This window comes from Ahaetulla prasina, chromosome 1 (assembly GCF_028640845.1).
Source record: "Ahaetulla prasina isolate Xishuangbanna chromosome 1, ASM2864084v1, whole genome shotgun sequence".
NCBI classification, from domain to species: domain Eukaryota; kingdom Metazoa; phylum Chordata; class Lepidosauria; order Squamata; family Colubridae; genus Ahaetulla; species Ahaetulla prasina.
Genome location: NC_080539.1, coordinates 214,208,046 through 214,235,852, shown reverse-complemented (window position 1 = coordinate 214,235,852; position 27,807 = coordinate 214,208,046). Strand labels below are relative to the sequence as shown.

General features: G+C 41.5%; 2 protein-coding genes across 7 annotated transcripts in view; both read left to right on the top strand.

The window, feature by feature from the left end:
- The window catches only part of HOXD3 (homeobox D3), a 55,233-nt gene that overhangs the window by 8,097 nt on the left and 19,329 nt on the right, over positions 1 to 27,807 (top strand). For 4 of the 6 annotated variants that reach the window (XM_058189997.1, XM_058189981.1, XM_058190002.1 and 1 more), the window contains exon 2: positions 13,190 to 13,216. The gene's annotated coding sequence lies outside the window, so the exon portion shown is untranslated. Of the gene's footprint in view, positions 1 to 13,189; positions 13,217 to 15,872; positions 16,134 to 27,807 lie in introns of those variants that run through there. The other 2 variants (XM_058189975.1, XM_058189968.1) reach the window with 1 other exon arrangement.
- Positions 17,309 to 24,499, top strand: HOXD4 (homeobox D4). The gene is made up of 2 exons (XM_058190024.1): positions 17,309 to 17,747; positions 18,203 to 24,499. The coding sequence occupies exons 1-2, from the start codon at positions 17,309 to 17,311 to the stop codon at positions 18,511 to 18,513; spliced, it is 750 nt and encodes a 249-aa protein (XP_058046007.1). The 3' UTR covers positions 18,514 to 24,499.

The window sequence follows — 27,807 nt, the reverse complement described above, 5'->3', positions numbered from 1 at the left end:
CCTTCCATCCTTTATAAGGTAGGTAAAATGAGGACCTAGATTGTTGGGGGCAATAAGTTGACTTTGTATATAATATACAAATGGATGAAGACTATTGCTTGACATAGTGTAAGCCGCCCTGAGTCTTCGGAGAAGGGCGGGGTATAAATGCAAAAAACAACAAACAAACAACAAAAACAAACAAAGAATCTTAATCATACTATATTTCCAGATCTTAACTAAATCAGTACCAACTTAACTACCCTCAGCCATCCTTCTTCATTCTCAAGTACAGCCTGTTTATGTGGCTGTACAGATGGGGTGTCCCTTTGTATAATGGCAAACAAGTGGTATCAGCTAGTTACTTTGGGGATCATAATCTGCCTAGACTTTGATGTTGTCCCTTTGATTGGAAAAACAGCAGTCTTTCTTCTTAAAAAGCTTGTCTTTTGCCACAGTCATCACTGGGGCAGTAGTGCAGAACCTGCATAAAAGAAGGCGATAAAAGCAAATCGCTAGCCTAACTTTCCCTCCTTCCTGCCTGTCTTCCTGCCCCAGTTCCATTCATCTGACTCTTTCAAGGTTCATCTTCCACTGTCATGACACAAGTACCTGCCCTCGGTTGAACTTCCCCATTACTTAGTCAGCCTCTCATTTCACCACTTCCCTTTTGCTAACTGTCACAGGTGAGATGGCTAGTTCACTGCCCTCCTATCAAATGTCTAATTTCTATCCCCTTCATGTTTCCACGTGTCTTTATAATACTGTACCTAGAATTATACAGCCCATACTGATTCATTAAGGTCAGAGAAAGACAAGAGTTTGGATTTGCACAATTTAATTTTTATTTTTCTAGGATGTTGCGATGCCAAACAGGTGAAAGAAAACAAAGGTAAACATTTTCTTATCTCCATGAAAAACTATACATCGGCATCTGAGTTTATCTAGGATTTTAACATTAACCAGAAAATTGTTAAACTGTTGGCAGTCTTCTTGGTACTTTTGCTGATTTCTTACAAAACACTTTTTGGGGGGTATATTTAAGTCTTAGCAACTGCAGGAATTGCTGTTATCCTAGCAAGATTTCAGAAAACCATTGCCTGCTTCCTAGGGCTGAGAGAAAGAGACTGGCCCAAAGTCATCCAGCCGGCTTTGTGCCAAAGGTAGGACTAGAACTCATGGTCTCCTGGTTTCTAGCTTGGTACTTTAACCACTACAGGTAGCCCTTGACTTACAACCACAATTGAGCCCAACGTTTCTGTTGCTAAGGGAGACATTTGTTTTTCCCCCCATTTAATGACTTTTCTTGCCACAGTTGTTAGCGTTAGTGATACGGTTGTTAAATGAATCTGGCTTCCCCATTGCCTTTGTTTGTCAGAAGGTCACAAAAGAGGAACCACATGACACTGGGACACTGCAACCGTCATAAATATGGGCCAGTTGTCAAGCATCTGAATTTTGGTCACGTGACCATGGAGGTGTTACGATGGTGTGAAAAACCGTCATAACTTTTTTCAGTACTGTTGTGACTTTGGATGGTCATTAAACGAATGCTTGTAAGTTGAGGACTCCTACGCACCAAACTGACTCTTACAAATCACCTAGAAATGTACTAAGAGATCCCTCTTTATCTTGATTGAAGAAAGCTGTACATATGTTTTTTGACAGCCAAGTGAAAATACCATGAGTTCTATTATCTCTGATTTCTTATGATGGAAGAATTCTGTTTGAATACTTTTCTCAAAACTGGCTATCTTCCACATGAGTTGGGCTCAACACCAATCACCTAGTAAGTTAATTTAGAACTTGCTATGAAACATCTGGAGCAGTAGGCTGGAAGAAGATTGCTAGGCAGCATAAGAGAAGAAGTCCTGCTATGAATAGAAACCAATAAACAAGCCTCCTTCAGTTTGGTGTCTTCAGGAAGTTCTAGGTTTCAATTTCTCTGCCCAAAAGGAACAAATATTTATGTCAAGTATGAGTAGTCTGGCAAGCTTCTTCCTGGGCTAATTTCCAGTTCTTGGAGTGATAAAGAGCTTTGTAAATGTTAGCTGTTTCTAACAGAATGCTGTTGGCTACAAAAGCCCATTACATATTTCTTGCTTTTGATCAAAGATGCACATTTGGTCAAGGCCTCCTCATGGATACAAACAAAATTTTATTCCAGTTCATCACAGTTGTCGGGAAGGTCCTAAGGGAGATAGAAAGGAAAATCCTATTTTTAAGGAAACCTCGACTAATCCACTGGTATTTATGTGGTGGGTTAGTTGGGGTTTCCTTCGCAATAGGGTAGATTGAAAGAAAGGCAACTTCAGCAGGATTGGACACTAGTTGGATAGGAGACCACCAGAAAACTTAGGCTAAACTGGCAAGCTGAAAAAAATTCCTGGAAGATGCAATGAAATTGAATCTTACTCTGGCAAATCTTTATATTTTCAGCTTATCTGGGTATCTATCTAAGATAGTATGAAAATGGGTAGCTATCTAAGATAGGATGAAATGTTTAAAATAGGTGAGTGGGTGAACATCTAAAAAGGAACACGGTAATACAGAGTTAAGTATGAAGACATTTGATGTCTTTACTTGAGCCCCAGACTGCATGGTCAACAGATTTCCCAGTAGGGGGAGATCCAAAAGCATGGAATACAGGAAGCAATTGGACTTTTTCCCCAGAAAATGTTACAGTGCCTCTTAACACAGTGTTCTCCAGATATATTGGAGCCAGCCTTCCTCAGGTGAACATCAATCACATTATCTGGGATGGATGACTTGCAGTTCAAAGATCTTGAGGTCCCCCATGGTTGGAAAAACCATTTTCTCTTTCACAGGAGAAAATGAGCCCCTGTATTTTTCTCTTTCTAGAATTTGCCTTCCCAAATATTTGGTATATCAGTTTATCAACTTGATTTTGACTTAGTCTCTTGATCAAAGGACTACGTGTGAGTTTCCCTGCGGGAACTGCTCTCCCCCATGCCTTCACCTTCTTGGGAAGACTTTCCAATTGCTTTGAACAGAGCCCCTTTAAAAAAAAAAAACCTCCCATTTTCCACCTGAGAACATTCTGCTTCCCCTTGCTAATGATGCATTCCTGACCACATTAATGAAAAGCCACATCATCTGTTCCTCCAGCCCATTTGCTTTATTTCCTCCCTATATGATCTTGGAATATTAAACTGTCTGTAATTTCCCTGGGAGGCATTTATCCTGAAATGTGTGGATTACCACAAAGAACCTGATTTCTCTCTTTTTTTTTAGGCCTTGATGTTTTGAGAAATAAACAGGTCATTGACTATGCCATTGCCAGCATGATCCAATGTGAGTGTAATTTTGTTTAGTATAACCCTCGTAATTTTTTTCCAAATACCATTCATCATGCTTTCCATAGGACATTTCTGAATTGGATTGCCATTCTGTGCAACTGGAAAAACCCTCCCCCCTCCCTCCCATCCATCCATCCATCCATCCATCCATCCATCCATCTAGCCAGCCAGCCAGCCATTCCCTACAATAGTTGGTCATTTTCCTATTTCAGATTTTAAATACCACCCACCCATTCTTTGTGGATGTTCAAACTAATATCAGCATAAAAGGGGACCTTCAAATAGAACATCCCTATCTGTCCTTGACTGAGTCTGTGACTTCTGCCTGCCCTGTTACTATCCAGATGTGCAACAGTGCTGGTCCTTATAGTCCACGGGTGTTAAACTCGCTGCGTCACGTTGCCATCATGTGACGATTCGTGACATTTTTTTCCCCTTTGCGGAGCTGGGGTGGGCGTGGCCTGCACATATTGCACCTGGCCCACAGGCCACCAGTTTGACACCCCTGTAATATAGTCTGTCTGAATGGTTTCTTCATCTGGCTTTTCTACTGTGCTTTCTTCCATACAACCAGTGGCAAAGCAACCTGGTCTGCACATTACAAAATAAATGAAGCCAATCTGAATTTATTGTAGAGCTACACAATTTTGGGTGACAATTAATGGTGTTGTGCTATTCTTCAAATTGGGATTCTGATTTTTTTAAAAAAATAGTTTATCTGCCCTCCCACCTCATCTTTCCATAACCCAGTTGGTCATTTTTCAAATTTAGAAGTAACCCATGTCGACAGAAGTTTTTAAAATGTACTTGTGTAGCATCAAACAAGCTGCAATCCACAGGAATTGCACACACAGTCTCCAATACTATTTGTGCAACAGTAGCAATAGCACTTAGATTTATATACCACTTTACAGTGCTTTACAGCCCTCTCTAAGCAGTTTTACGGAGTCAGCCTATTGCCCCCAACAATCTGGGTCCTCATTTTACCCACTTCGGAAGGATGGAAGGCTGAGTCAACCTTGATCCTGGCGAGACTTGAATTGCTAAATTGCAGGCAGCCGGCAGGCAGCAGTGGTAGCCTGCATTACTGCACTCTAACCAGTGTGCCACCGTGGCTCAAATAGAATTCTGGTCACTCTTCCCATACATTTTTAGAAACCTGGAGAGAAATTGTATTCAAACATAGCAAGGATGAATATAGCTGATGAATATAAAAAGAACTCAGGAAAGCCAGCAACGAGAGGGTAAATGCTGGGAAAGGAATGGCAGCAGCCTGATTGAGCTGTGACCCAAGGAACAATCATGTCCATACGTATCAACAGGCCCACACATACTTTTGTCAATGCATGGAGCAAATCACCTAATCTACCCAAGGTAACAGTAGGCAAAGCATGTTACACGCTTCTGGACTCTGGTGGAACTGGGTGGATCAAGATGGAATTTTAAAAACAAACCAACTGTGAAGCTATTCAATTCATATGCTAGAGACAGCAAGAGACTCAATCAAGAAGGCGACACTGGTTCTCAAGGTAACATGATAGCAATAGGAATAGTACTTAGTCTTATATACTACTTCACAGTGCTTTACAACCTTCTCCAAGAAGTTTACAGAGTCAGCATATTGTCCCCCAAACAAAAAAAAAACAGTCCTCATATCACCAACCTCAGAAGGATTGAAGGTTGAATCAACCTTGATCCATTGAGACTCAAACTACCAAATGGCTGTCAGTCGGCAGTCAGCAGAATTAGCCTGCAGTACCGCCTTCTAACCACTGCACCACCATGGCTCTGATGCCTATCTAAATGGAGAAAAGAGTCGTACTCGTGCCACAGCATCAATGTGGATAAAATCTAAGACACACCTGTCACTCTGGACATGAGGTCAGGTGACCTATCATAGGTATGTGTATAGATGTTAATAGGTATAGGCACAAGCTCTGTCTCTTTTAGGCTTAGCCAGACTCTACTGCAGCTATTCCTTTTCCAGTCCTTGTCCTCTCTTCTGGTGCTGTGCTTCCTATTAGACCTACCTATTTTTGAAATCAGTTTCTCTCTGGGCTTCCAGCAAGGTAGAAGAGAAGCCTCAGAACTCTTTTCCTGTTCAATTTAGGAAACAGGTGTACAGTAATTTGTGGAACTCTTTGCTGTTCTAAAATGGAATTAGGACAATTGTATCAGACTACCTTTGCTTTCTAACCATATCCTGAAAATAACAATGAGCATATTTTATAGATAATTTGCCCGTTTCATTCACTTCCCCCTGGAAAAAAAACAAATAGAATACAGTGTCACTCTGCAGTTTGGCATTCTGTCCTCTGGAGCTGTTTTTCTTTCCAAGTGTGTCTAATTATACCTCTGTTAAGTAGAATTGTTTGGTGATGCTCAGTGCCCAAATGGGACATGGGAAGAGAGGGACACCAACCAGTCTAAAAAAAGATCTAGACCAAATCCCAACATTGAAGCATTGCGGAATAATGTTAGATCCAGCCCACATCTGCCACCATAACCAAACTCATGGATGGATTCTCTCTACTTGGGATGTGGTCCAGGCAGAGAACAGATAAGCCAGAAGAGAAGGGCCTCTGGTGGCTCAGCAGACTAAGTCTGTCTGTTATTAACACAGCTGCTTGCAATTACTGCAAGTTCAAGCCCCACCAGGCCCAAGGTTGACTCAGCCTTCCATCCTTTATAAGGTAGGTAAAATGAGGACCCAGATTGTTGGGGGCAATAAAAGTTGACTTTGTATATAATATACAAATGGATGAAGACTATTGCTTAACACAGTGTAAGCCACCCTGAGTCTTCGGAGAAGGGCGGGATATAAATGCAAATAATAATAATAAAAAACATGCCCACATGCACCCCTACAAAACTGGATAATGCCATTGGGCACTAAGTCACAACCAACACAAAACAGGCTATGTAGGGCTTGGAGATGTAGACCAGCGGTTCCCAACTTTGGAACTTTAAGATGTGTGGACTTCAACATGACTGGCTGGAAAATTCTGGGAGTTGAAGTCCACATGGCTTAAAGTTGCCATTGGGGATCCCTGATGTAGACATCAGTGTTATATTAGGGTTGTTTTTCTTCTACACTAAAATTTGCAGAATTTTCCAGCCAATCATGCTTAGTTTTAAAGCTGTCAAGGTTAGATGCCACTGTTTTATGTAATACAGACTCCAAGTTTTGGACTCTGAACTTGCATTGCTATGCCAAGGCTCAGGGGCAGATTAATAGCACTATAGCAATAGCACTTAGACTTGTATACCGCTTCACAGTGCTTTACAGCCCTCTCTAAGTGGTTTACAGAGTCAGCATATTGCCCCCAACAATCTGGGTTCTCATTTTACCCACCTCCGAAGGATGGAAGGCTGAGTCAACCTTGAGCCTGGTCAGATTTGAACTGCCAAATTGCAGGCAGCTGTCAGCAGAAATAGCCTGCAGTACTGCACTCTAACCACTGCGCCACCGTGGCTCATAAATGGGTTCTCCAAATATATAGGGTGCACTTTCCTCACTAGGAAAATAACTCAGGGCATATCTGAAATTAGGGGGAAGAGTTTCTTATAAAAGGCCAGTCCATTTCAAAAATTGTTCAACTTTAGTTAACCTTTTTACAGTTTTAATAAGGTGGTGAACCCTAGTGATGTAGCGGTTAGAATGCAGTATTGCAGGTAAACTCTGCCCACAGTCTGGAATTCAATCCTGATGGGGCTCAAGTTTGATTTATCCTTCCATTCTTGAGTTCAGTAAATTGAACATATTGCTGGGGGCAATATGCTGATATTGTAAGATGCTCAAAGAGTGCTATAAAGCACTATGCAGCTGTATATAAGTCTAAGTGCTATTGCTATTTATGTTTTATTGATGGCAAATGAAAAAGATTTAGGTAGGATTTCTGCCTTAGGGCAACAAAAGACTTTGCTTGCCCTGGGTGCTATCTTTACAGGAGGTGGTTGGTGACAGCATCTCACTCACTCACTCTCAGTAAGATCAAACTGATTTGGAGTAGCATTACATGAAGCCTTCTTCCTACTTCTCAGAAGAATTCTAAATATTTTGTGCCTTTTAATCACTTCCTGTCACTGATTTTCTATCCTTATAAAGCATCAGGATTCCTGTTGACCTTTTTATCACTGTTAAAAAAAACCTACACAGGCAATTTGATTACAGAGAGATAGAAATTCACAAGTACAGTACCATACTCTCTACTATACATAAAGGTCCTTGTATCAAAGATACTGGGTGTCAGACAGAAGGATTATAGATTTCAATCTTGATGTATATCTGCAGGAGGTTGGTGATTATTACATTACTATACTATACTATACTATACTATACTATACTATACTATACTATACTATACTATACTATACTATACTATACTATACTATACTATACTATACTATACTATACTTTCAAGGGAGTTCCCATATAGAGACAATTTTTAATAAAGCACAGACATCTTTTTAGTCTTAGCTTAACCTTCTAATGGCACAAACCATGAAAGGCATGCAATCTGGACTATACCAGAAGCAACTTAGGCAAATTTTCCATGGGGCCAAAATCACCTTTATCAAATGCTTGCCACTTTTTTGATAAATATCCAAATGAAGATCCATGAAGGTTCATCTCTGTAGATCAGCCTTTCCAGAACTACATAACACCTCCTAGATTATAATACTATAATTCCAATTAAGTAGGGATGTTTTCAGTAACAATCCAACTCCTAAGCGCACAAAGGAAGCAGAAGCTGTGCTACTTGAGAGAGTCCAATTGTGGAAGTTTACAATCCATTTAAAGATGAGAGTATACCCTTAGAATTAAAATTTGGTCTTCAGAACTATTTTGTGATTCAATAACACAGTTAAGGCGTTTGGGGTGATAAATAGCTAGGTTTGCCATTTTATTAAGGCACATCATTAAATTTTTGGTGCCCAAAGACTGTATTTAAGAGACTGGAGAGCAATGATTGAAAGGGCAGAAATCCACTTTTCATCTTCTGTTTCTCTCTTGAAAATAAGGTTTGTAGGCTTGCTTTGTATTCTGAACTGAGCCTATTTGGGATTTATATTATATTACCGAGCCTCATCCAAAAGATCAGCTGAAGAGACATTGACTTCAGTGGCTTGACTTCATGTGAGATCAAATTCAACTCTCTTATTTTCATTTTATTTGGCTCTTTGCTTTTTCAATTTTTGTGTTAATGGAGTACCCTCCAAATATCTTGGGTTACAGCAGAGCTGAAGGCAGTACTAAAATATTGACAAAATACAGATGGGAAGCCAATCTCCCTGCCATGGTATTTCCCTAAACTCCAAGCAGACAAATTTCTAAACCTATATTCTTCTATTTCCATTATTTGAAGCAAGTCCCATTTGTTTTGATGGATCCAGTGGTCTCCATTTCCATCACCGTCTGCAGGATTAAGTAAACCTTACAGGGATTTCATTCCAGATGGTAGGCATACATTGGGTACAGAAGTCATCCTTTTCTTGAACCTTCCTTCCATCTAACAATAGAGAAAAGGAAAGAGAGACAGAAATATAGAATGAATGGCTGAGATCAGAGAAAGGGTTTTCTCCATCATCAGTTTGTTTTAGTTTTAGTTATTTAAACATTTGAAAAAGTTACCTGGTTTATTGCAATGAAGTAGTTTCTGGGAAGGTTTGGATGAGGGTGGGAACACAGACCACAATAAACCTTTCCATAAAACTTCCTCTGGAGTCCTTGGGTATAAACAGGTATAGTTTCAATTCCATTTATTTTCTTTAAAAAGTTTGTTTGAGTTAGCCACTTGAATTCTTAAGCAAGCACAACTAAATACAGATTTCATCCAACAAGAGCCCACTTGATTTACCTAAATCTGATCGTGGTTAAGTAATGGTACAGATTATTATTACTAGTTGTTTTTTTTAATCCCACCTTTTTATATGTTCCTACCTCCTATTTTTCCCACAACACCTGGTGGGTTAGGCTGGGGGGATTAGTGCACTGGGCTGAGACAAAGGCAGTTGGCCTGAGGTCACCTAACCAACTTTCTACAGTTTATTGACTGAATGGATTTATTGCTATCAGCCTATTTCATTACTTGTAATTTTGGGATAAGAGTCATGCAGATTGCTTTGCATCCTGGTTATTCTGAAAGATTTGTTTCACATTTTCAAGTAGGCATTACTGGAGTCTTATTTCCTTAAAAATCAAAATGGATTTTCCTTTTTGGCTGGTATCATCTCATTACTAAAAATTACATTACTGGAACAATACTTCATAATACCATGGGAATCTACCTTTTCCAACTTCTGACCATTTGTTTCATGGTGTTCCTTAAGATATCTCATAAAATAAAATTGGACTTCCCAGATGGGGCTGTGAACGGTTTTTGTTCCCAGAAGACTGAAACATTGGAATGGAATGGAATAAATTGGAATACAGTTGGAACCAGAGGTAAATGAAGGTTCTACACATCATAGTAGTCAGACTAAGTCATTCTTAAAGTAGACCTACTGAAATGCATGATTAATTTTAGAGCTATTCATTTTGGAAGCCCTGCAGGAAAAGAGTCCTTTTCCCATGGAAATATACTTCTTTCAAGAGAGTTGACGTCTAAACAGGGTCTTTTTGAATATATTGGACTACTACTCAACAATCTAACCAGGAGTCAGGGATGGTAAGAACCAGTAGTCCCATATATATGAGGAATGGCAGATGGGGAAGATTAAAGAAATGACTACACACTTTTGAAGGGTTCCCCATGCCAATGCTGGCCAGGTCAATCTTTTTAAAAAAGATAATAATAATAATAATAATAATAATAATAATAATAATAATAATAATAATAATAATAATAATAATAATAATAATATAATATAATTTTATAAGCTACATCAACGAATTGTAGCTTCCTGCAATAACGCCAGCAGAACTGCAAAAAACTTGGAACACTGTACATCTTAAGAAGGTACTTGATTGATACCTAGGACGCTGGCAGCAATCCGTATCAACCATTAGTACCAGTCAATGGTATTTGTGTTGCATTTTTGAATGTTCAGTTGACTGAGTTTCATATTTAATGAATAAAGTAAACATCAACAACAACAACAACAATAATAATAATGCCTTGAAGGTCATCAACCTTTTGCTCCCCTTAATGATGCAGAATAGCTCCTCTTGTTGAGGGAGGGCATTAGAAGGTGGGGGTTGTACCAAATCTAATGTTGGGATCTTGAGATGAGTTCACAAGGCAACAGTGGCAAGAGGAGGCCCCTGGAAGCCATCTCCAATCCACTCTTTTTGGCCTACTCCTTTTCCAGTGGCAAAGCATAATTGTCCTGTCCTGTTTCATTTTGGGACACAATGATTAACCTTATTCCACCCACAAATATCGCCTTGTCCAGCTGGAGAACTTGTTTCTTTTTCTTTTTAATGATACACCTATAAAGGAAGATGTGAGGCTTTCCTTGCTAAAGCAGGTCTTTCTGAAGGAACTGTAACTTCCTGTGCTCTAGAACTCCTTTCCTTTTGAAATTCACTTTGGTTTTTACTGCCAACCTACATTTCTTCCAACACCTTCCCGCTTTTCCTTCCCATTAGACTTTTTATTGTTTTACAGTCCTCCCCAGAGAACCAGCCCTTCAAGTTTTCTGGCAGAGGAAGGAGATGGGAACAATCCTGACACTTTTGCTTATTTTATTTTTTTTGCTTTTTTTAACCAATCTTGCATGGTCTTCCCTCCTCTTCTGATAAAGATGACAGCTGCCAAAAAGCCCCAGGGAGAAGCTCAGAACAGTTCACCCAGCTTCCTGCCTCTTAGAACCACACACCTCTTGGAAGAAGCACCAGAATGGTGGTCTTTTCAACTGGTCTAAACCCACCCCCAGCCCCCAATTCAGAAATATAGGGCCCCTCGGGTTTTGCAGATATCAAGCCCAACTAACTCTTGACCCTTCTGCTTCCAAGAGACCCACTTCTGGTAGTTGCTTAGCAAGCAGAAAACCTCATGTCCTAGAATGAAAGACCAGGAACTATTTCTGGGCCCAGCATTAGATTTTTAAATAAATTCTCGAGCCTTGATGGGATGATTCCCCTGCCATAATATGCGAGTGGAAGCCTTGAACTGAAGAGTCTAGGTGGGGTGGTTGTAGGTAGAGGGTAGGGTTTCACAAATGGGGTGGACTTATAGAAATTCCCTCCTCCCATGGCCCATTTTCTCCCATCTCCTCCCGTTTCCCTTCCAAGCATATTCATCCAAATAAACTTTGAATCGGTACTCACTCGCAACAGAATTCACACGTTCTTTCTCCCCAAGAGCAAGACAACCCACCAGTTTGGCCGCCAAACGATTATTTTAAAATCCTGGTTTAAACGCTGCCTACTGCGCATACACGTACACAAACCCACCCGGGCCATCCTTTTTGCTATTTTGAACCATTTAAATTTCGACCGACCCATTCCCTCCGTCCGTCCCTCTTTCCCTTCCCTTCCCTCCCTCCTTCGTCTCTTGATCTTTTTCTCCTTCTTCTTGTGGGCTCTCTTTTATTTAAGTGAATAAAAGTTTAAAGCTGGAGGTTATTTATTGTTCCGTCGAGATAAGTCCTAAGTGGCTCTTTCGAAGCACGTGATTCCAATAAACTTTGTTTTATGGCCTGAGAGTTGACAAGCCAAAATATAATTCCCACCATAAATTAGTTTAAGAGCATACAAGTGCAGATGCTTTCGTTTCTGGAAGCAGTGACAGAAAGAGTGTTTAAGCAGGAGTCCTCTGGCTGAAACTGAACTCTTAAGAAGACCCCTTTTTCTCTATTCCGTTTCCCTCAGGGAAAGCTTACAGTAAGTCTCTTCTTATTGTCCCTTAGACAGAAGAACGATTTTTGCCTGGGAGCGGGCATTTGGATGCGGGCAGGTCTAGCCCCTGAAATTGTAGAATACAAGAATCACGAAGCAGTGATGGGATTAGATTTGTTCCCGTTAAAAACTAGAGGCAGCTCAATCGATGGCTCACCGTCGAGCGATTTTTATTGCTTCTTTTACTCTTGTTGTTGTTGTTGTTTCTTTCGTTGGACAAAGCTAATGGGGAATTACCAACTCTCTTATTTTCATCAATTCAAGAAGCTGGCCTGTTTGTTCTCTAGAAGTAAACCGGAGGAGTGGGAAGAAAGAGAAAATCCCTTGAGATTAAAAAAAAAAGTTCCTGCTACCCAATTATGGGCTTACCCACTTAAATTTGTCTCTGCGTTTTTTATAACCCTCGTCAGGAAGAATGCAAACAAAAGGATGAAAAGTTATAAAGGGATTTTTTTTAAAAAAAAGAAAGAAAGAAAGAAAAAGAAAAATGATTTGTTCAGGGTTTTTTTGATGCATTGTTTCTAAATAATGAGTGGGAGATAACATAGAATTGATGAAAGACAAGAATGATTATGCGGTTAAATAAGCAACTTGCTCTAACTTATGTGAATAACATTCTCTCCAGTGAGGATTTACAGATTGCCAGAATATGAGAGTAAAATGGCTGTGGCTCTTTAGGAATTCTCTACCATTGTAATGGTTTTTAAGGAAAGTGGCCCTGTGCTCCTTGGAAAAAAAGCAGGACTGCTTTGGCTCTCACTGAATTTTAAAGATGTATTTCTGTTTTATTTATATTTTTTAAAAAATCATTTGGCTATCCTATATATATGCCTTTTGAAAAGAAAAACCGGGATAAAGCACAAGGTGTGCTGATTTCTTGTCCCTGTGATCTCAACATTGTTCAAGAATACTTCTGGAGAGGTGTAAGCTATTAAATTTCCCTATATCATCAATAACAGAAGCAGTGATGGAATACAGCACAATTCAACTGTATTCAAGAGGATTTCTTCACCTTCTTTTCTTTTTCTCTTTTTAATTACAACAGGTTCGGGACAATGGAAAGACAGCTCCAGTAAGTGTGAACTCTTCCTTTTTTGCTAAGCCTGTTGGGTTTCCAAATATTGCTTTGTACATTTTTGCTGATACAAAAAGAGAGCGTGCTCATGAAATGTCTCTCTAAAGTTACTTGTACTTGAGAGTTTTGGGGTGGAAGGAGGGGGGGGCGATCGCTGTGATGATAGATCACTTCAAATGCTGATCTCAGTTTCTAGGGAGGTAATTTTCAGAGCTTCACAGGTGTAAGGTGTCATAATCTGCCTCTCATCAATATTTTCCAAGCTAATGATCAGGATTAGCATTTTAACTGGCTCAAGCAATATAGTGTCTCCTTTTGCAAACCTGGGCTGTTCGTTGACTTCAAAATACATTGTACTCAGCCTTTGGGGTTGTCTAAGGAAATAACCGGCTCTAAAGATACCTGGGAATATTTCTTTAGCTTGGAGGAGTATATCAGGAAATAAGGCCCATTGGTTTCAATGAAAACATCTATGCTTAGCCGCTATGCTTAGAATCAGAAGCACGATGATGTAATGCAGTGTAAAATATTGAAATTAAATGCTAACCCGATGGAATGAAGTGTTTTTGCAATAGGATGATGGATTATACGAGGAAAGGTGATATTATTGGTGGATGAATTTAGAAAAAAAATGGTTAATTGTCATTCAGTGTGAAGGAACAAAGAATAGGAGAAAAAGATGGATCTGTTTCAAGAAATAAAGGAGAGAGACGGGAAGAGAAAAAAGTGAGGTCAAAATAAATAGAAGGGGGGGAAGGTGAGTAGAAAGGTTGCTTAAATATTGCAAGGGTTTGAGGCATAATGAGTTAAATCTGTTAATTGAACTATTGAGAATTACTACGCACTGTAGGGTTTTTTTTGTTTGAAAAAAACATTAGCTCATTATAATGATCAGATTCTAAACATCATTCTTTGAAGTGACTGTCTATGACTCTGCCTTTCACACACACACACACATTCTTGATTTTTAAAAACTTACCTTACTGCTCTTAAAATCCAAACTGATGTATTGTGTATCTCTATGTTTGTGGATTGCTTTGAGAGTTCTAAACCTCTAATAAAGCCTTTTATTGCATTTTCTTCCCTAGATAAAACTTCTGTATTTTGGGGGATCATTTTTCTAGCCCTATAACTCTTTAATTTTTTTTAAAAAAAACCTCCCTTTCATTCTGTCTTTCCTCTTCTTTAAAAAAAAAGAAAGTCTTTCTTAAACTTAGTCTTAGCATACTGATTATGAACCAGCATACAAAAAGGCCTGATGGATCAAAAGAGTTTGTATGGGCAGTTGAGCAGGAGGTGAATATTTAACGCTTTTGTCCATCAATAACTCTTTGGCTTTGACCTGTCTGAGTAAGCCGTGCAATAAGGTGAAACGCAGGTCACAGCGTCTAACAAATATGAAAATCTGTGCCGTTGCACAAAATATTGGGGCTATTTCTTTTCTTTTCTTTTTTGCTTCTTTCAGTGATTTCTACCTGATCCTTCCAAGGTGCTGTCTCTCAAACCACACACACGTATAATGTGCAAAGAATTGACTACTTGAGTACATTTCATTATTTGTTAACTGAATAGGCAAAAAGGGGTAGGGGTAGGAGGAGTCACTGATTTGCCTCTAAAATGCATTGTCAGCCAACTCCGGAAAAGAGTTGGACTCAGAAATAAGTTAAGAGAGCCAGTTGGATTCTGTTTCCATGGAGAGATAATCCCTTTTCGAGGTAAAAAGCGCTCTGCCTCCCAATTCAACAAAAGAAAACAAACAGAGCAGTCCTTTAAGCTTACTGTTCAAAGATGCACCTACATATCCTGATATTTGTTTTATTTTGTATTATTTTTGAATAGCCAAACCAGACTACCAAACTAATGGGAGATGAGCACAAGACAGCACTTAGAAATGGGTCAGCCACAATACATGATCTTTTGGACTCAAGTGTGCTGCTGTCCACAAACTACAAATAATGAAAAGCTGGGATATGTTTGTAAATGATGTAGAGTGACCTCCGGCCCTGCCCTTCGCATAAATGCAACTGTCTGAAAACCAGAAGACAGGGCTTTTGTTGCCTATATAAGTATATATCTATTTTAAACAGATCCTCTCTGCTTTTAAGAGACCAAGGGAATCTTTGAAAGGAGGCTTCCCCCCCCCTCTTGTGTTATTCAAAACAAAGCTAAATACCTGTTTTTCTTGTAAGAGATTCTCCATTTGTACAACATCTTCTCTTTGGTGACGATTTATGTATTAGTTTGGATACCTTCCTCTTTTTTACAAAGAGGAACTTAACTTGTCAAATCATTTACCCGATTCAAATGTGAAGGTATCTAGATTCTCAAGGTTCTGTTAGACTGGCTCAGCTCTGTAAATTTAGAAATCTGGATGTCTTGCTAGTTGTTCCTTGTCACACCAATTGTGCTCTTTCTTTTTTTTTTTGGTTTATTCGTTTTTTCTATGAAATTATACATATCCTTCCCTTCATACCCATGACGCCAGGTCTTTCCCCCCACAGAGCCCAGTGTGTGTATTCCCTGGATGAAAGTCAAAGGGCTGGAAACAGGAGAGTGTGGCTGCGTTTCAGAAAAGGAGACCAGAATGTTGTTACGTTGTCTATATATACCCTGTAGAACCGAATTTGTGTGGTGTTTACGTAGTCACAGATTCGATTCTAGGGGAATATATGGTCGATGCAAAAACTTCACTTTTCTGCTCATGGTTAGGCGACCTAAAAGGGAGAAGATCTGCAAAGATGCCCTGCCTTCACGCTAGAATAGGAGCCACGGTGTCTTCGTCACATTTTAATTGTCCTTTGGTAGCACATCCCATCTTAAACATGCTCGCACCCACGGTACAAAGAACCTGGAAAAAGGCTAGTCGGATGGTTGAAAACCTTCTCTTTCGATATCAGCGGGCCGTGTGTGAAAGGTGAATAAAATCTTAATATTGGCGGAGGATATTCTTTTCTTTTTCCCCTCCCCTCTTCATTTATTGTGCCTTCTTTCCAAACTAATATCGGGTGTCTGGGAAAGCATCTCTATCTTTGTGGCAGAAATGTCGTGTGCAAACGAGCTGATGATTATTGATAGAGGTTTTTCCTAACGTGTGGATTTGCTTTTGTTTCTCTTTCGTGTCTGATTGTTTTTAGAAAAAGAGAGAGAGAGAATAATAATAATAATAATAATAATAATAATAATAATAATAATAATAATAATAATAATAATAATAATAATAATAATAATAATAATAATAATAATAATAATAAGGCTTCCAAACTTTCCCGATAGTTTCCTGGGCTATCCGATTTGTGTTGCGTTTTGACCCAAACCGATTTTTACACTGGGGACGTGGGCGGGGGGGGACCAGGACTCCGAAGCGAGTTACTCATTGCCTAATTGCACGCCGCGCCCCATCTAGACGAGGGTAACTTTGGATTGACCCCGGCCACAAAGGCGAACCAGGTCCAGGCGGTAGGCGGGGTTGCCGGGGGCGTTTGATGCTGCTGGCTCCTGATTTCCTGCCCCTTCCCCTGATATTCCGGTGCTCGCTTGCCTGCCTGGTTTCCATTTTACTTGCCCCGGCCAAAAGTAAACGAGCCTTTCCCGCGGCGCCTTACCTTGTCAAAAGGCAGGGAAGGGCATCCCAAGGTTAGGCAAGGCAAGGCAGGGGAGACAAAAGGCGCCCTTCACCTGGGGGAGCCGGCGGGCGGAGAGGGGAGAAAAGGGGGCAGATGGAGGTGGCCACACTGCCCTGGGGTGGGGTGGGGGTGCTGGCCCTCGATGGGTGAATCGGGCTTTTTACGGATTCGCATCGCCTGGGTAAACATGTGCGGGGGCGGGCGGGAAGCCGCGCACACGCATCGGATAACACGCGGGTCCCCCTTGATTAGCCGTCCGATTATTTAGTGAAATTTGAGGAAAATCGTGGCGTACGCGCACAAACCCGGTGATAAAGCCCCGCGCCTCCCGATTGGCTCAGCCGGTTCACGTGGACGCCTAACTTTATTCACTTGACAGCAAGTAGGAGGGCTCTCTTGGAAGTGGGGGGGGGAAAAAAGACAGCGCGAGAAAAAAAAAATTAGTATTTTCTATCTTCCGAAATTAATGGCCATGAGTTCGTATATGGTGAACTCGAAGTACGTGGACCCCAAATTCCCCCCTTGCGAGGAGTATTTGCAGAACAACTACCTAGCCGAGCAAGGCTCGGATTACTACGGCGCCTCGCAAGACTCGGATTTCCAGCACCAGGGACTCTATGCGCGGCCGAACTACAGCGGGCAGCAGTCCTACAGCTGCAGCAATGCCCAAGGCTCGGCTGTGCAAGCGCGGGGTCACGGGCAGGAGCAATCCGGCCTGACGGGCCCTTTTCCCGGGCAAGGGGAGCACTGCCCCCCGCCCCCCGTGCCTGCCCCCAGGACTTGCAGCCAGCACCCAAATCTCAAAAGCCCCAACGGGTCACCCGTAGCAGCAGCAGCAGCAGCAGCCGCCGCCAAGCAGCCAGCCGTGGTGTATCCCTGGATGAAGAAAGTCCACGTTAACTCTGGTAAGGCTCCTTTTTTTCTCTCCATCTCTCCTCCTCTCTCTCTCTCTCTCTCTCTCTTTTTTCCCTTCTCTCTATCTCCCTCCTTCAAAGGCCTTTCCAGGTTCTACCAGGAAAAAGTTAGGTGGAAATCGAGGTTGCCCACTACTCCTGCCATAAATGTTTGGGGCTTGGATGAAATAGGCCTCTTGGCCATGTGCCCTGAGGCAGAAGGAGATTGTCTTTCACAAAGGGTGCTAGGATTTCTGAAGTCCACTCTTTGAGTGAGAAAGGAAATCAATGAATGAATGAAAAGCCCACTTGCTAGTAATAGCCAATGTAGAAGAGTTTGCAGTGGAGTTTTATTTAGCCTTGGCAAGTCTAATGAGGGGGGGGGAATCATAAATTGACTTACAAATATTATTTGGGGCAGGAAGAGTGTTAACAACTTCCTTTGATTTGTTTCCCCCCCCCCCCAGTAAATCCAAACTACACAGGAGGAGAACCAAAGCGCTCTCGCACAGCTTATACCAGGCAGCAAGTCCTTGAACTGGAAAAGGAATTTCACTTCAACCGGTACTTGACCAGGCGCCGCCGAATTGAAATCGCCCATACCTTGTGTCTTTCCGAGCGGCAAATTAAGATCTGGTTTCAGAACCGAAGGATGAAGTGGAAAAAAGATCACAAACTTCCCAATACCAAAGGCCGCACATCCAGTTCGTCCTCTGCCTCCAGCCAACACTTACAAACTGTTTCCAAGGAACACCAAACGGATTTGACCACTTTATAGGAAACTTGGAAACAAGCCCCCTCTTTTTTTTTTCCCCCAGTTTTTTTTTTTTCCCTTTGGAATTAGGCTGCCCAGAATGCAGGCAGTCAAATACAAGCACATAGTGACACCGAGACTCATCCTTGGTGAAAGGGAAAGCAAGGTGTAACACTGGACAACTTTCCAATGGGTCGCCTCCTGTTTTCTAAGACAGTGGAGACAAATGTTACTGGGACCACAGGAGTGACGGGAAGTCAACCTAAACATTCAGACAAACAAATTCTGCTTCCAGGTGGTGAGAAAGTGATATACTGTATATCTGTCTGTCTATATATATATGTATATATATGGAAAACATAAATGAATCAAATTAATATTTTTAAATGAAATTCCCCTGGCAGCACACAGTCAGGCGCTATTGCAGACAAACCATCTGGGATTGCCCTTATAATCTACCAGGAAGGGGTTTTTGGCTGTTTTTGAGATTAGCTGTTTTTGCTTGGTTTTCATCATTCCAAGTTGTAGAGCAGAGCAAATCCAAAACTGACTTTTTGTCTTGAAAACAGGCAAATATTATCTTTCCATTTCTTTGAGTACTTTCCAATAAACAACCTTGAATGAAAAGCTTACCCAATTCCTCCACCTTTTCAGGAAGATCTTTAAACAATGAAGTGAAACGGGTTATTTTTATGTGTTGGTGGTATTGTTATTAGCCTGTGTATTTATTTGTTAGTTAGAAAAAGGGGAAAAAAAGAATCAAACCAAAAATATCAGCAGACATTAAAAACAAATCTTACTCTCCCTCCCGCCCCCCTTGGATTTTGTTTTTGAAAAACAGATTTCCTTTGCTGCTTTCCTTTCAGGTGTTTCTATACATAGGAAATCTTTTTCCAGTTTTTTTTCCCCCAAATGAGATTAGAAAGAACTGGGATCTTTTAAAATTTGAAATGGACTAAGGGGTCCCTTTTGTTCATGGCTTGTACTTTAATCCAGAAGAGGAGGAGGAGGAGGAGGAGGAGAGGAGAGGAGGAGGGAGAAAGTGGATTAAATCAACCACAAAAGCCAAGCCTCTCCCCCACCAGTGTAGTAAATATTCCACGTGATTCGTGACCCTCAAATTTATTTTATGTTCATCCTAGATTACTATTTTTTTACTAGCCTCTTTTGATTTAATTTATTGTGTTGGCATTAAAAAAAACCGAAAGGACAAAACAGAGAAAGGGTAGATTCTATGGTTTGGATGGAAAGGTTAGTGCTTTCTTTTGATTCAGATATAGATACAAGAACTTGGATATATTTTAAACAGATTTTCAACATAAAGGCAGCTCTTACTGAGAGAAGAACAAGTGGCGATAAACTTTGGCAGAAATTCATGTCTTTTGCACAGATGAGTAAGATTTTTGTATTCTTTGTGGGTTTTTTTCTTCTTTGAAAAAAATTAGGTTTTGCCAAAATAATTTAAGTTTACGTCCTGATGACATAAAGGAGGGTTTTTTCCCCCCTCTTAAAATCGTTTATTCTTTCCAACCTTATCTTGTGACAGGAACAAAGCAAATGTGTCCCTTCTGCCCATTTTCCGTTGGAAAAGTAGCGGGTTCAAGTATTAAACTCACAGAGTCCCTTTACATTTACAATTTGTGCTTAAGCATGTTTATTTCCAAGTAAATTCACTAGGTTTATTGGAATATGCAATCTCAAATTCTATCGATGGAAAAGTTTTGAACTCAGGAACCTCACATTAACATACAGGCATCTCAGTTTCTTCCTTTCTTTTTTTCAGGCAGATTTCTAGGCATATTCCTTGATTTAAAGGAAAACAATAAAAGTAATAATAGAGAAAGGGAAAGAAAAGGACATTTCCCCCCCTAAATAATGGACATCTCAGAGACCCAAACTTAATGTTAGTGGATCTTAATAAACCTGGTAGTCAAATTATAAAGCTTGCGAATAGGAAAAATTTAGGATTAATCTCCTCGAAGGCTCTTCTTTTCTTTCCCTCTTGGTGCCAGAGCTCTTTCTTTGTCTCCTTTTGAGCTGAATCTTCTCTTGGTCTCAGGCTCAGCCTCCAGCGCTGGCTCGTTCCGGTTTTTCCCTTGAATATGTGCCCGTCATGATATTAAAGATGGATATTTGGGCATTATTTGTGCCATTGTCTCTATGACAAAAAGCACCCCCGTCCATTCAGGGGGAAGAGGACGCCTCCACGTTGAGAGGCTCAAAAGGTATTTCTTTGCTCTCGGTCCCCTTTTCTTTCTTCCTTTTTGTTTTTACTGAAGTTCAGCTCAACTGTAGAAACAGGTTCATCCAGAGGACAAATTTTCTATGCGATTAGCCGTATTGCAGCCTGGAGGAATGACCTCTAAACCCTTAACCTCTTGGACCGGGGGAGTCCCCCTTTTCGGCTGCCCAGCAAAGCGCAAGACTGCTTCAACCCCACTTAAAGTCTAAATTCTGAGATTCTTTTTTTTTAAAAAAAGCACCCACCTAACGGCTGGGTTGGGTTGTCTCTGGGTCTTTTTCAAAATTGGCCTCCCGCAATTGTTTGAATCTGGAGGAAGGGAGAGTTTGCATTGGGCCTGGTTTGAAGCACTACCGTAGCCCTGTTCTGGCCCGAGCAGGAAACCGACAGCCTCAGTTCTTTGGCAGCCTCAACCTTTGCCTACTTACTAGCAGGCAAGTTCCCGCTGCCTTCAGCAACCTAAGTCTTTCAGTCTGGCTTCTTCTGAAGTCTTTATTCTAATGGGTCATTTCCCTAGTAAGAGATTTCAATACGATTGCTTGGAGGAAAATCTGAGAAAGGCGAGAACAAGGGAAATTTCTTTGGTGGTTTTGGGCACAAACTGTTTCTCTTCTAAACAACTTAAGGGAGGGGGGGAATTGTAGTCCTGCCACTTTGGTAAAGCTAGATTTTTGTTAACTTAATCCTTTTTAGGACCACAGATCCAAAGCCTAATGCTATCATATTTGTTCAGAAATAAACTCCAGGGATTGGGGCACAGCAAAGGCCAGTTAGCCGCAAACTCTGCTTTACTAACAGGATGAGGGAGAGGAAGGCTGTAAAATTAAACACCCTAGGAAAGCTACAATCCCTCTCCGCTGCTCCCCCCCTTCCCCACCCACAATGGCACCTATTTCCCAGTAAACATGTTCTGAAGAGAACTGCTGTTGGGACAAATTTTACTCCACTATATAGCTCATCCCTCCTCAAACCCATGAATTGAAGAGGATGCAGAAGGTGTAAAGAAAACAGAACTGGCCCAAGTCCTTTGTAATGTTAATGTCTTCTTGACAAATGTTTAGTTCAAACTAAAGTTGACTTGAGAGAGTGCATTTGAGTGCAGGGGAATCCTCTTTGAGCTTTTTTTTTTTTTTTAAAGTCTTAAAACTTGGTGGTATGCATGTTAGCTCATTCTTGAAAGGAAATGATAAAGTGACCGAGTATCAAAGGTTTTCTATTTGATGGCTCCACATCGTAAACATTTGGTCAAAAATGTGAATGAAAATGCACGTGGGTGCCCACTGTTTACTTCCTACTGTCCTTTTTCTGCTGTTTCTGGAGGGAGGCAGCAAAGGAGACTGTTCTGGCTGTGAGTTAAGCTGGGATGGTACAGCCAGTGAATGGAAGTTGAAGTCATTTTCGTTCCTGTTCCTCTGCCTAGGTAGGATTATTGCCTTTGGGTCCAACTGCATTGTCCAACAATCAATCTCTGTTTCCTAGACTTTGCCAATGTTTTGCTGCCTCTCAATAAACAACTATTTATACAAACGGCTTTGGTATCATCATTTGCATACCCAATTTTGATGCACACATACAAAATGTAAATTTTAGGCTGATATTCTGCATAGAGACTTTTGCCCAGGATAGGGAGGGTGGATGCTTATCAAAGTATGGTTTAAAAAAAAAAAAGGCAAGCTGGTGTCCTGAGTACAAAATGTTTCAAGGAACAAGCAGGAAAAGAACGAGTGGGATTGTTAGTTAAGAATCCCATCTCTCTGATTTTAGGAGGTTATATTCCCAAGATAATATGTAAAGGTCTCCATCTTTACACTCCATCTTTACACTCCATCTTTACACTTTACATCTCCCTTACAGATTCTGCGGAATTCCAAGCTCTTCTGCATGGAACGGGCGCTCCGTGTTTCAATTCTATGCATAGTTAGTTAAAAATAAGTCTGATTCCAGGACCAGCTGCTTCTAAGTAAACATACTTGGGATTACAGCTGAATTTGAGGCTGCAGTCCTTTTCCTGCTTGTCTGGGAATAAATTCTACTGAACCTAAAGCCGCTTCCTTCTGAGTAAACGTGCCTAGGATCACGTTGTAAATCACTCTGTTCAGTGGAGCGAAGTCGCCAGCAGATATGGCCAGGATCAAGAGTTCTCTATGTCAGGAGGCAAAAAAGAGAAGGTACTCTGAAATATTTCTCGGTGTAGTTGAAATTACTCATTTAGCAATTGTGCAACTGGAAAGTTTTCAGAGTGCTGTAAAATACTCTGCAATGTTATTTACTTTCACTAGTATTATTTCCTTTTAGATTTTTTTTTCCAGTGACCTTTTAATGGCATTTTGTGTATGTCTACTTGTCCTAAACCCTAATCCTGAAACTGTTATTTTTACAGGCTCCTCTTAATCCAATGGGTTCTCCTTTCCAGAGAAAGTTGTGATTTGATCCCAACTCCTTTTAGAAGTGCTTAGAACATCTGCATTAGAATCTGAGGGAAGTTTCATATACAGTTTATATTATGGCTTCCATCTGCTGGCGCAGGTCTGTGTCTGCATGTGCGCATATAAACCCATGTTAAAACAACAACATTGAATTTCGGAAATGGCTATTTGAATCAAGGCTAGAGGGATGAAGAGTAGGATGCTACGAATCATAAACTTACCCATAACCTTTGTTTTTTTTCCTTTCTAAAGGATGTTAGATGCTTTGGCTGGGATAGTAGCATCAATAAAGTAAACCACTGCAGTAAAATTTAAAATTATTAATATTGCAGCTGGAGGCTGAAGGTGAACATTAGCCTATTCATTTCCCAATATATTCTAACTTCTGTATTGTCCAACTCAGCACCACGCAATCAATCAGTTCTCATGGCTGAGGTTAAAAGTCGACTTGCTGCACCTAGTCAAGTCGCATGTCAGACCCTCCTTCCGTTTCTTCAGGGCAAAATCAGGCTAGAAAAAATAGTGGTGACTTCATTTCAGTAAATCATTTCAATTCCAAATCATTCTTCTCCCCCCCCCACACACACAATTTACCCTCTCGAGTTTTGCAGAGGATGTGCATGTTTCTAAATTTTTATTAAAGAGAAGGCAAAGTTTTGAATGACATACATTTTTGGATCAAAAACATGCCAAGGTCAGAAATCTTTTATCTGCACATTTGGGCTATTTAAATCTTGAAGAACTCTGCTGAGGCAAAAAAAGCATAGAATTTAATTTGAGTGAAATTGCTCCTCCCTTGCTGCTTTATTTTTTTATTTTCCACTTTTTTTTTATATCTTCATCTTTCTAAGGAAGGTTACCTTGGACAAGAAACCACATTCCAGCAGAAGAAGTTCAAATCTGGGCCGAAATGAAGTGCTTGTGTCCTTTGACTGAAGTTGTCCACTCAGGCTATAATAGAGACCATTCTTGCTTGTTTGTGACCTAAGGCTGTGTTGAGGCCATATTAAGAAACGATGAACCCCAGAATGGCCAATGGCCTTTTGTACTCAGGCCTTTTTTTTTTTTTGCAAGGGCACCCAATCTAAGGCTTCAGATCCATATTGCTTTCTAAATTTAGACGCAGCCCATAGAGTCTCTGCTAAATTTCTCCCAAGTTGTAATTGTTAATGAGACCCAAAGGGAAACTTAGTATATGCATGGGAAGTAATCATGGGAAGTAAATGTACTTAATGTAATGTTAATGACACTTCAATTGCATTTGGGTTTCTGTCCTGGCTCCTTCCACTTTTGGCAATGCAGGTCTGGAGCAGGCCCTTACCCCCCACCCCCCACCAAGCAGTTGAGGCCAGACTGTGGCTATTGCTTTCCTTCCTGCAAAGGGAGGGAGGGAGGGAGGGAAGGAAGGAAGGAAGGAAGGGAGGGAGGGAGGGAGGGGGAGGGAGGGAAGGAAGGAAGGAAGGAGAGGGAGGAAGGAAGGAAGGAAGGAAGGGGAGGAGGAGGAGGAGAAGGAAGGAAGGAAGGAAGGAAGGCTTGGCTTTCTTCAGCTGTTTGAAATCGCCCTCATATCTGCCCTTTGGACATGTGGCTGATGGGCGTCTCAACCAACCCATCTGGAGGGCGCCCGGGGAGAGGGAGGAGGGAAGGGGAGAAGACAGAAGGGCAAGCCAGCCCTTCCGCGGCCAACACCAGGAACCGGGTGAACGGAGGTAGTAATAAGGGATGCAAAGTTCCTGGAGCAGTTTCTGTCGGAGAGCTCCTCCTCCCTTCTGCCATAAAACACCCCTGACAGTCCGTATTCAAACATTTCTCTTTCCACGAGGTCGATGGCGCTACAGTATTTATATCGGAGATATTTTGATTCCACCAGCCAAACCCGCCCTTGCTCGCCTGCCCGCCCGCCTCGCACATGTTGGCTTATCTTCTCCCGAAGTGTGTCAAGGCTGGAGGCCAAACCCCAAAGATCCAGCCAGCGGCGGGGGAGGGTGGGGATCGTGGTCTGACCCCCCCTTTAATCGGGAGTGGCTGAGGGCGCAATCTCGTGGGGGGGGGGAGGCCTCCTTGCCCTCAACAACCATCACCATCCAGGACACGTTTTATCCAAAGGGATAAAGTCCCAGTCCCTTTGGCTGCCGCGCCTCTCCCGTTGCGCTGAGCATCTTTCCAAGAGGCCGAGGTGCTCGAAGGCAGCGCCGAGAACAAGGGTCCCTCCACCCGCACAATAAATGGGACGCCTGGCGCTTGCTCGCCACAGCTATGTTTTCCATACCTTCTTCCTGATGTGTGTGTGTCTGTGTTAGCGCGCGCGTGTGTGTGTGTGTAATGAAGGGGGGAGGGTTGGCGGGGGAGGAGGAGGAGGAGAGGGTTAAATATAACGTTGTAGACCCAAATCATCTTGCTCTGGAAGAGTCGCGGCAGACAGCCTCTTGAAGTGCGAAGGAAGATGATAAGAATAGATTTTTCTCCAAGTCCTGACCACGTGATGGGCGAAATAATTAATTCAGCGCGTCCCTTAAGAAACGCGGAGTCGTCATTAATCTGCCAAGCAAAGGACTCTATCAGACTTGAAAACTGAAGAGATCCCAAGAATATAATATACAAAGGGGCGCGGGCTCTTTCTATGCACACCTAAAGCTCTTTGGCTAAAGCCGAAGGGGGGAAAACAAAACAACACAAAACTAAATATATATACATTTTGCCACTAATAAAAGAAAGAAAGAAAGCGGAGCTTGGTATGTACACATTTTCTTTCTTTTCTTTTATATTTCGAAATCCTTAATGAACTTAGCTGTCAAATGCTTGACAAATAGGGGCCCTTCTTTTTTCTGATTTGTAACCCTGCCCTAGTCCGACGCTGTTCTCGGCGGCCGTGCTTGTGAGTGAGTGAGTGAGTGCGTGCGTGTTGGGGGGCGAGACGCCCCAATGTGTTGACTCTTGATGATGGGAGATTAAGAAACGGAGCCTTCTGGGGACCGCGGTGGGGGAGAGAGGGAGAGAGGAAAGGGACGGCTTTTGACCAAAGGCTGCCGAGGGGAGAAACAGGGGTAAAGAAATACTTGGCCGTTTCTCTCTTACGTGGGGAACAATATTAGCTGTCAGGGCATCTGCTACCCATTCTGAAACGGTGAGAAAAGGGCCTGAACTTCTTTTCAAGCAAAGGTCGTAAATTTTGCTTTGCGTCATAATAGAAGGCTATAAAATCGAGCCGAAATTTTACCCAAGGCAGACTTTAACTAACAGATAATGAATTCTTAAAGGTACTTCTGCACCACCACCTCGCGAGGCTGTCGGCGTGGCTCCATCAGTGCACAAAACCCCGGGTGGGTTTGGGACACTTCGTTTTTAAGGGCTTCTTGTGCCTGTAGGATGGCGAAACCCGGAAGGATCTCTAGGAGCCAGCTGAAAAGGGGAATGTTCCCACTGGAGAGTTTGATTCCTTTTGTGAAAGATACTCTAGTGTAAACAAGAAAGCAGATGAACAAACAAGTGGTTTTGTATTGAAATATCTTTTTTTTAAAAATGGAACTGTTAAAGGTTTGAATAATATAGCTATAAATTTGTGTGTGTGGAGGGGTGGGGGGTGTTGCCAGTAGTCAGATCTATAACTAAAGAAGCTACCACATTGATTGTGATCGGTATATGGAACAAAGCAATGAAATTTCTGCCTGTTTGGAGATGGTCTTTTTTGTAAACAACATAGTCTTTATTAAGGCTCCCTTTGAAACCTTTCTCTTGTCTTCTCTTCAAATTGTTGCCTTTTTTATGACTTCCGTTGTGTGTCAGGACATAGACGGAGTTTCCTGTGTTATGAATTATACATTCAAACAATAACACATTAATTCAATTATTCAGATATGACAAATGATTTTGCTTTGAGTTAGTGACTAAGAAACATATTTGCTCTTTCAGAATCTGAATGCACACACATGCAGGTTGCATATTCTCTTCGTTGGTCCCAGTGAGAACCCAAAAATTACATGAGAGAGGGAGGGAGGGGGGAGGGAGGGGAGAGGAGGAGAGAGAGAGAGAGAGAGAGAGAGAGAGAGAGAGAAGAAAGGAACTCCGAACCTAAACGGAGAAGGCCCTTTAATGATAACGCTGATTCCTGCATATCGCCCAGAATATTTTATCAGTTTGACAATTGCCGTGTTTGTTGTTATAAATCATCGTAAGTAATTCCTGGAAGGATGCTCTCTCTCTCGTGTGTGAGTGTGTTTGTGTGTCTGCGCGCATACGGTGGAGGGGTGGGGTGAAAGACAGAAGGAGAGGGAGAGACAGAGAAGGCCCTGCAAAGATTGTAAATCTTTCCATTTTATTGCTCTATGAACAGATGCTTAGAAGGAAAAAGCCTTAGATCCTTTTCTCCAGCCACATCTTGGCCAACTGGATTCCCCACACTCGACCAGTTTCACACTTAGTTTGTAGGGTCTGCAGGTTTACTTTCGTTTGCTCCTCATTTGTTTGCTTGAAACACAATTTCTAGGGGGCCTACATGTGCGATTTCTTTTATTACTACTTCCCTCCCCTCCCGCAATGATCTTTACAAGTTTTTTTTTCTTCTTTTATCTCCCTCCCCCCTTTGATTGGTGGTGGGTGTTTCAGTTTCTGCTCTACCTAATGGGGAAAATGCGAAAATACATCATTTCCCTC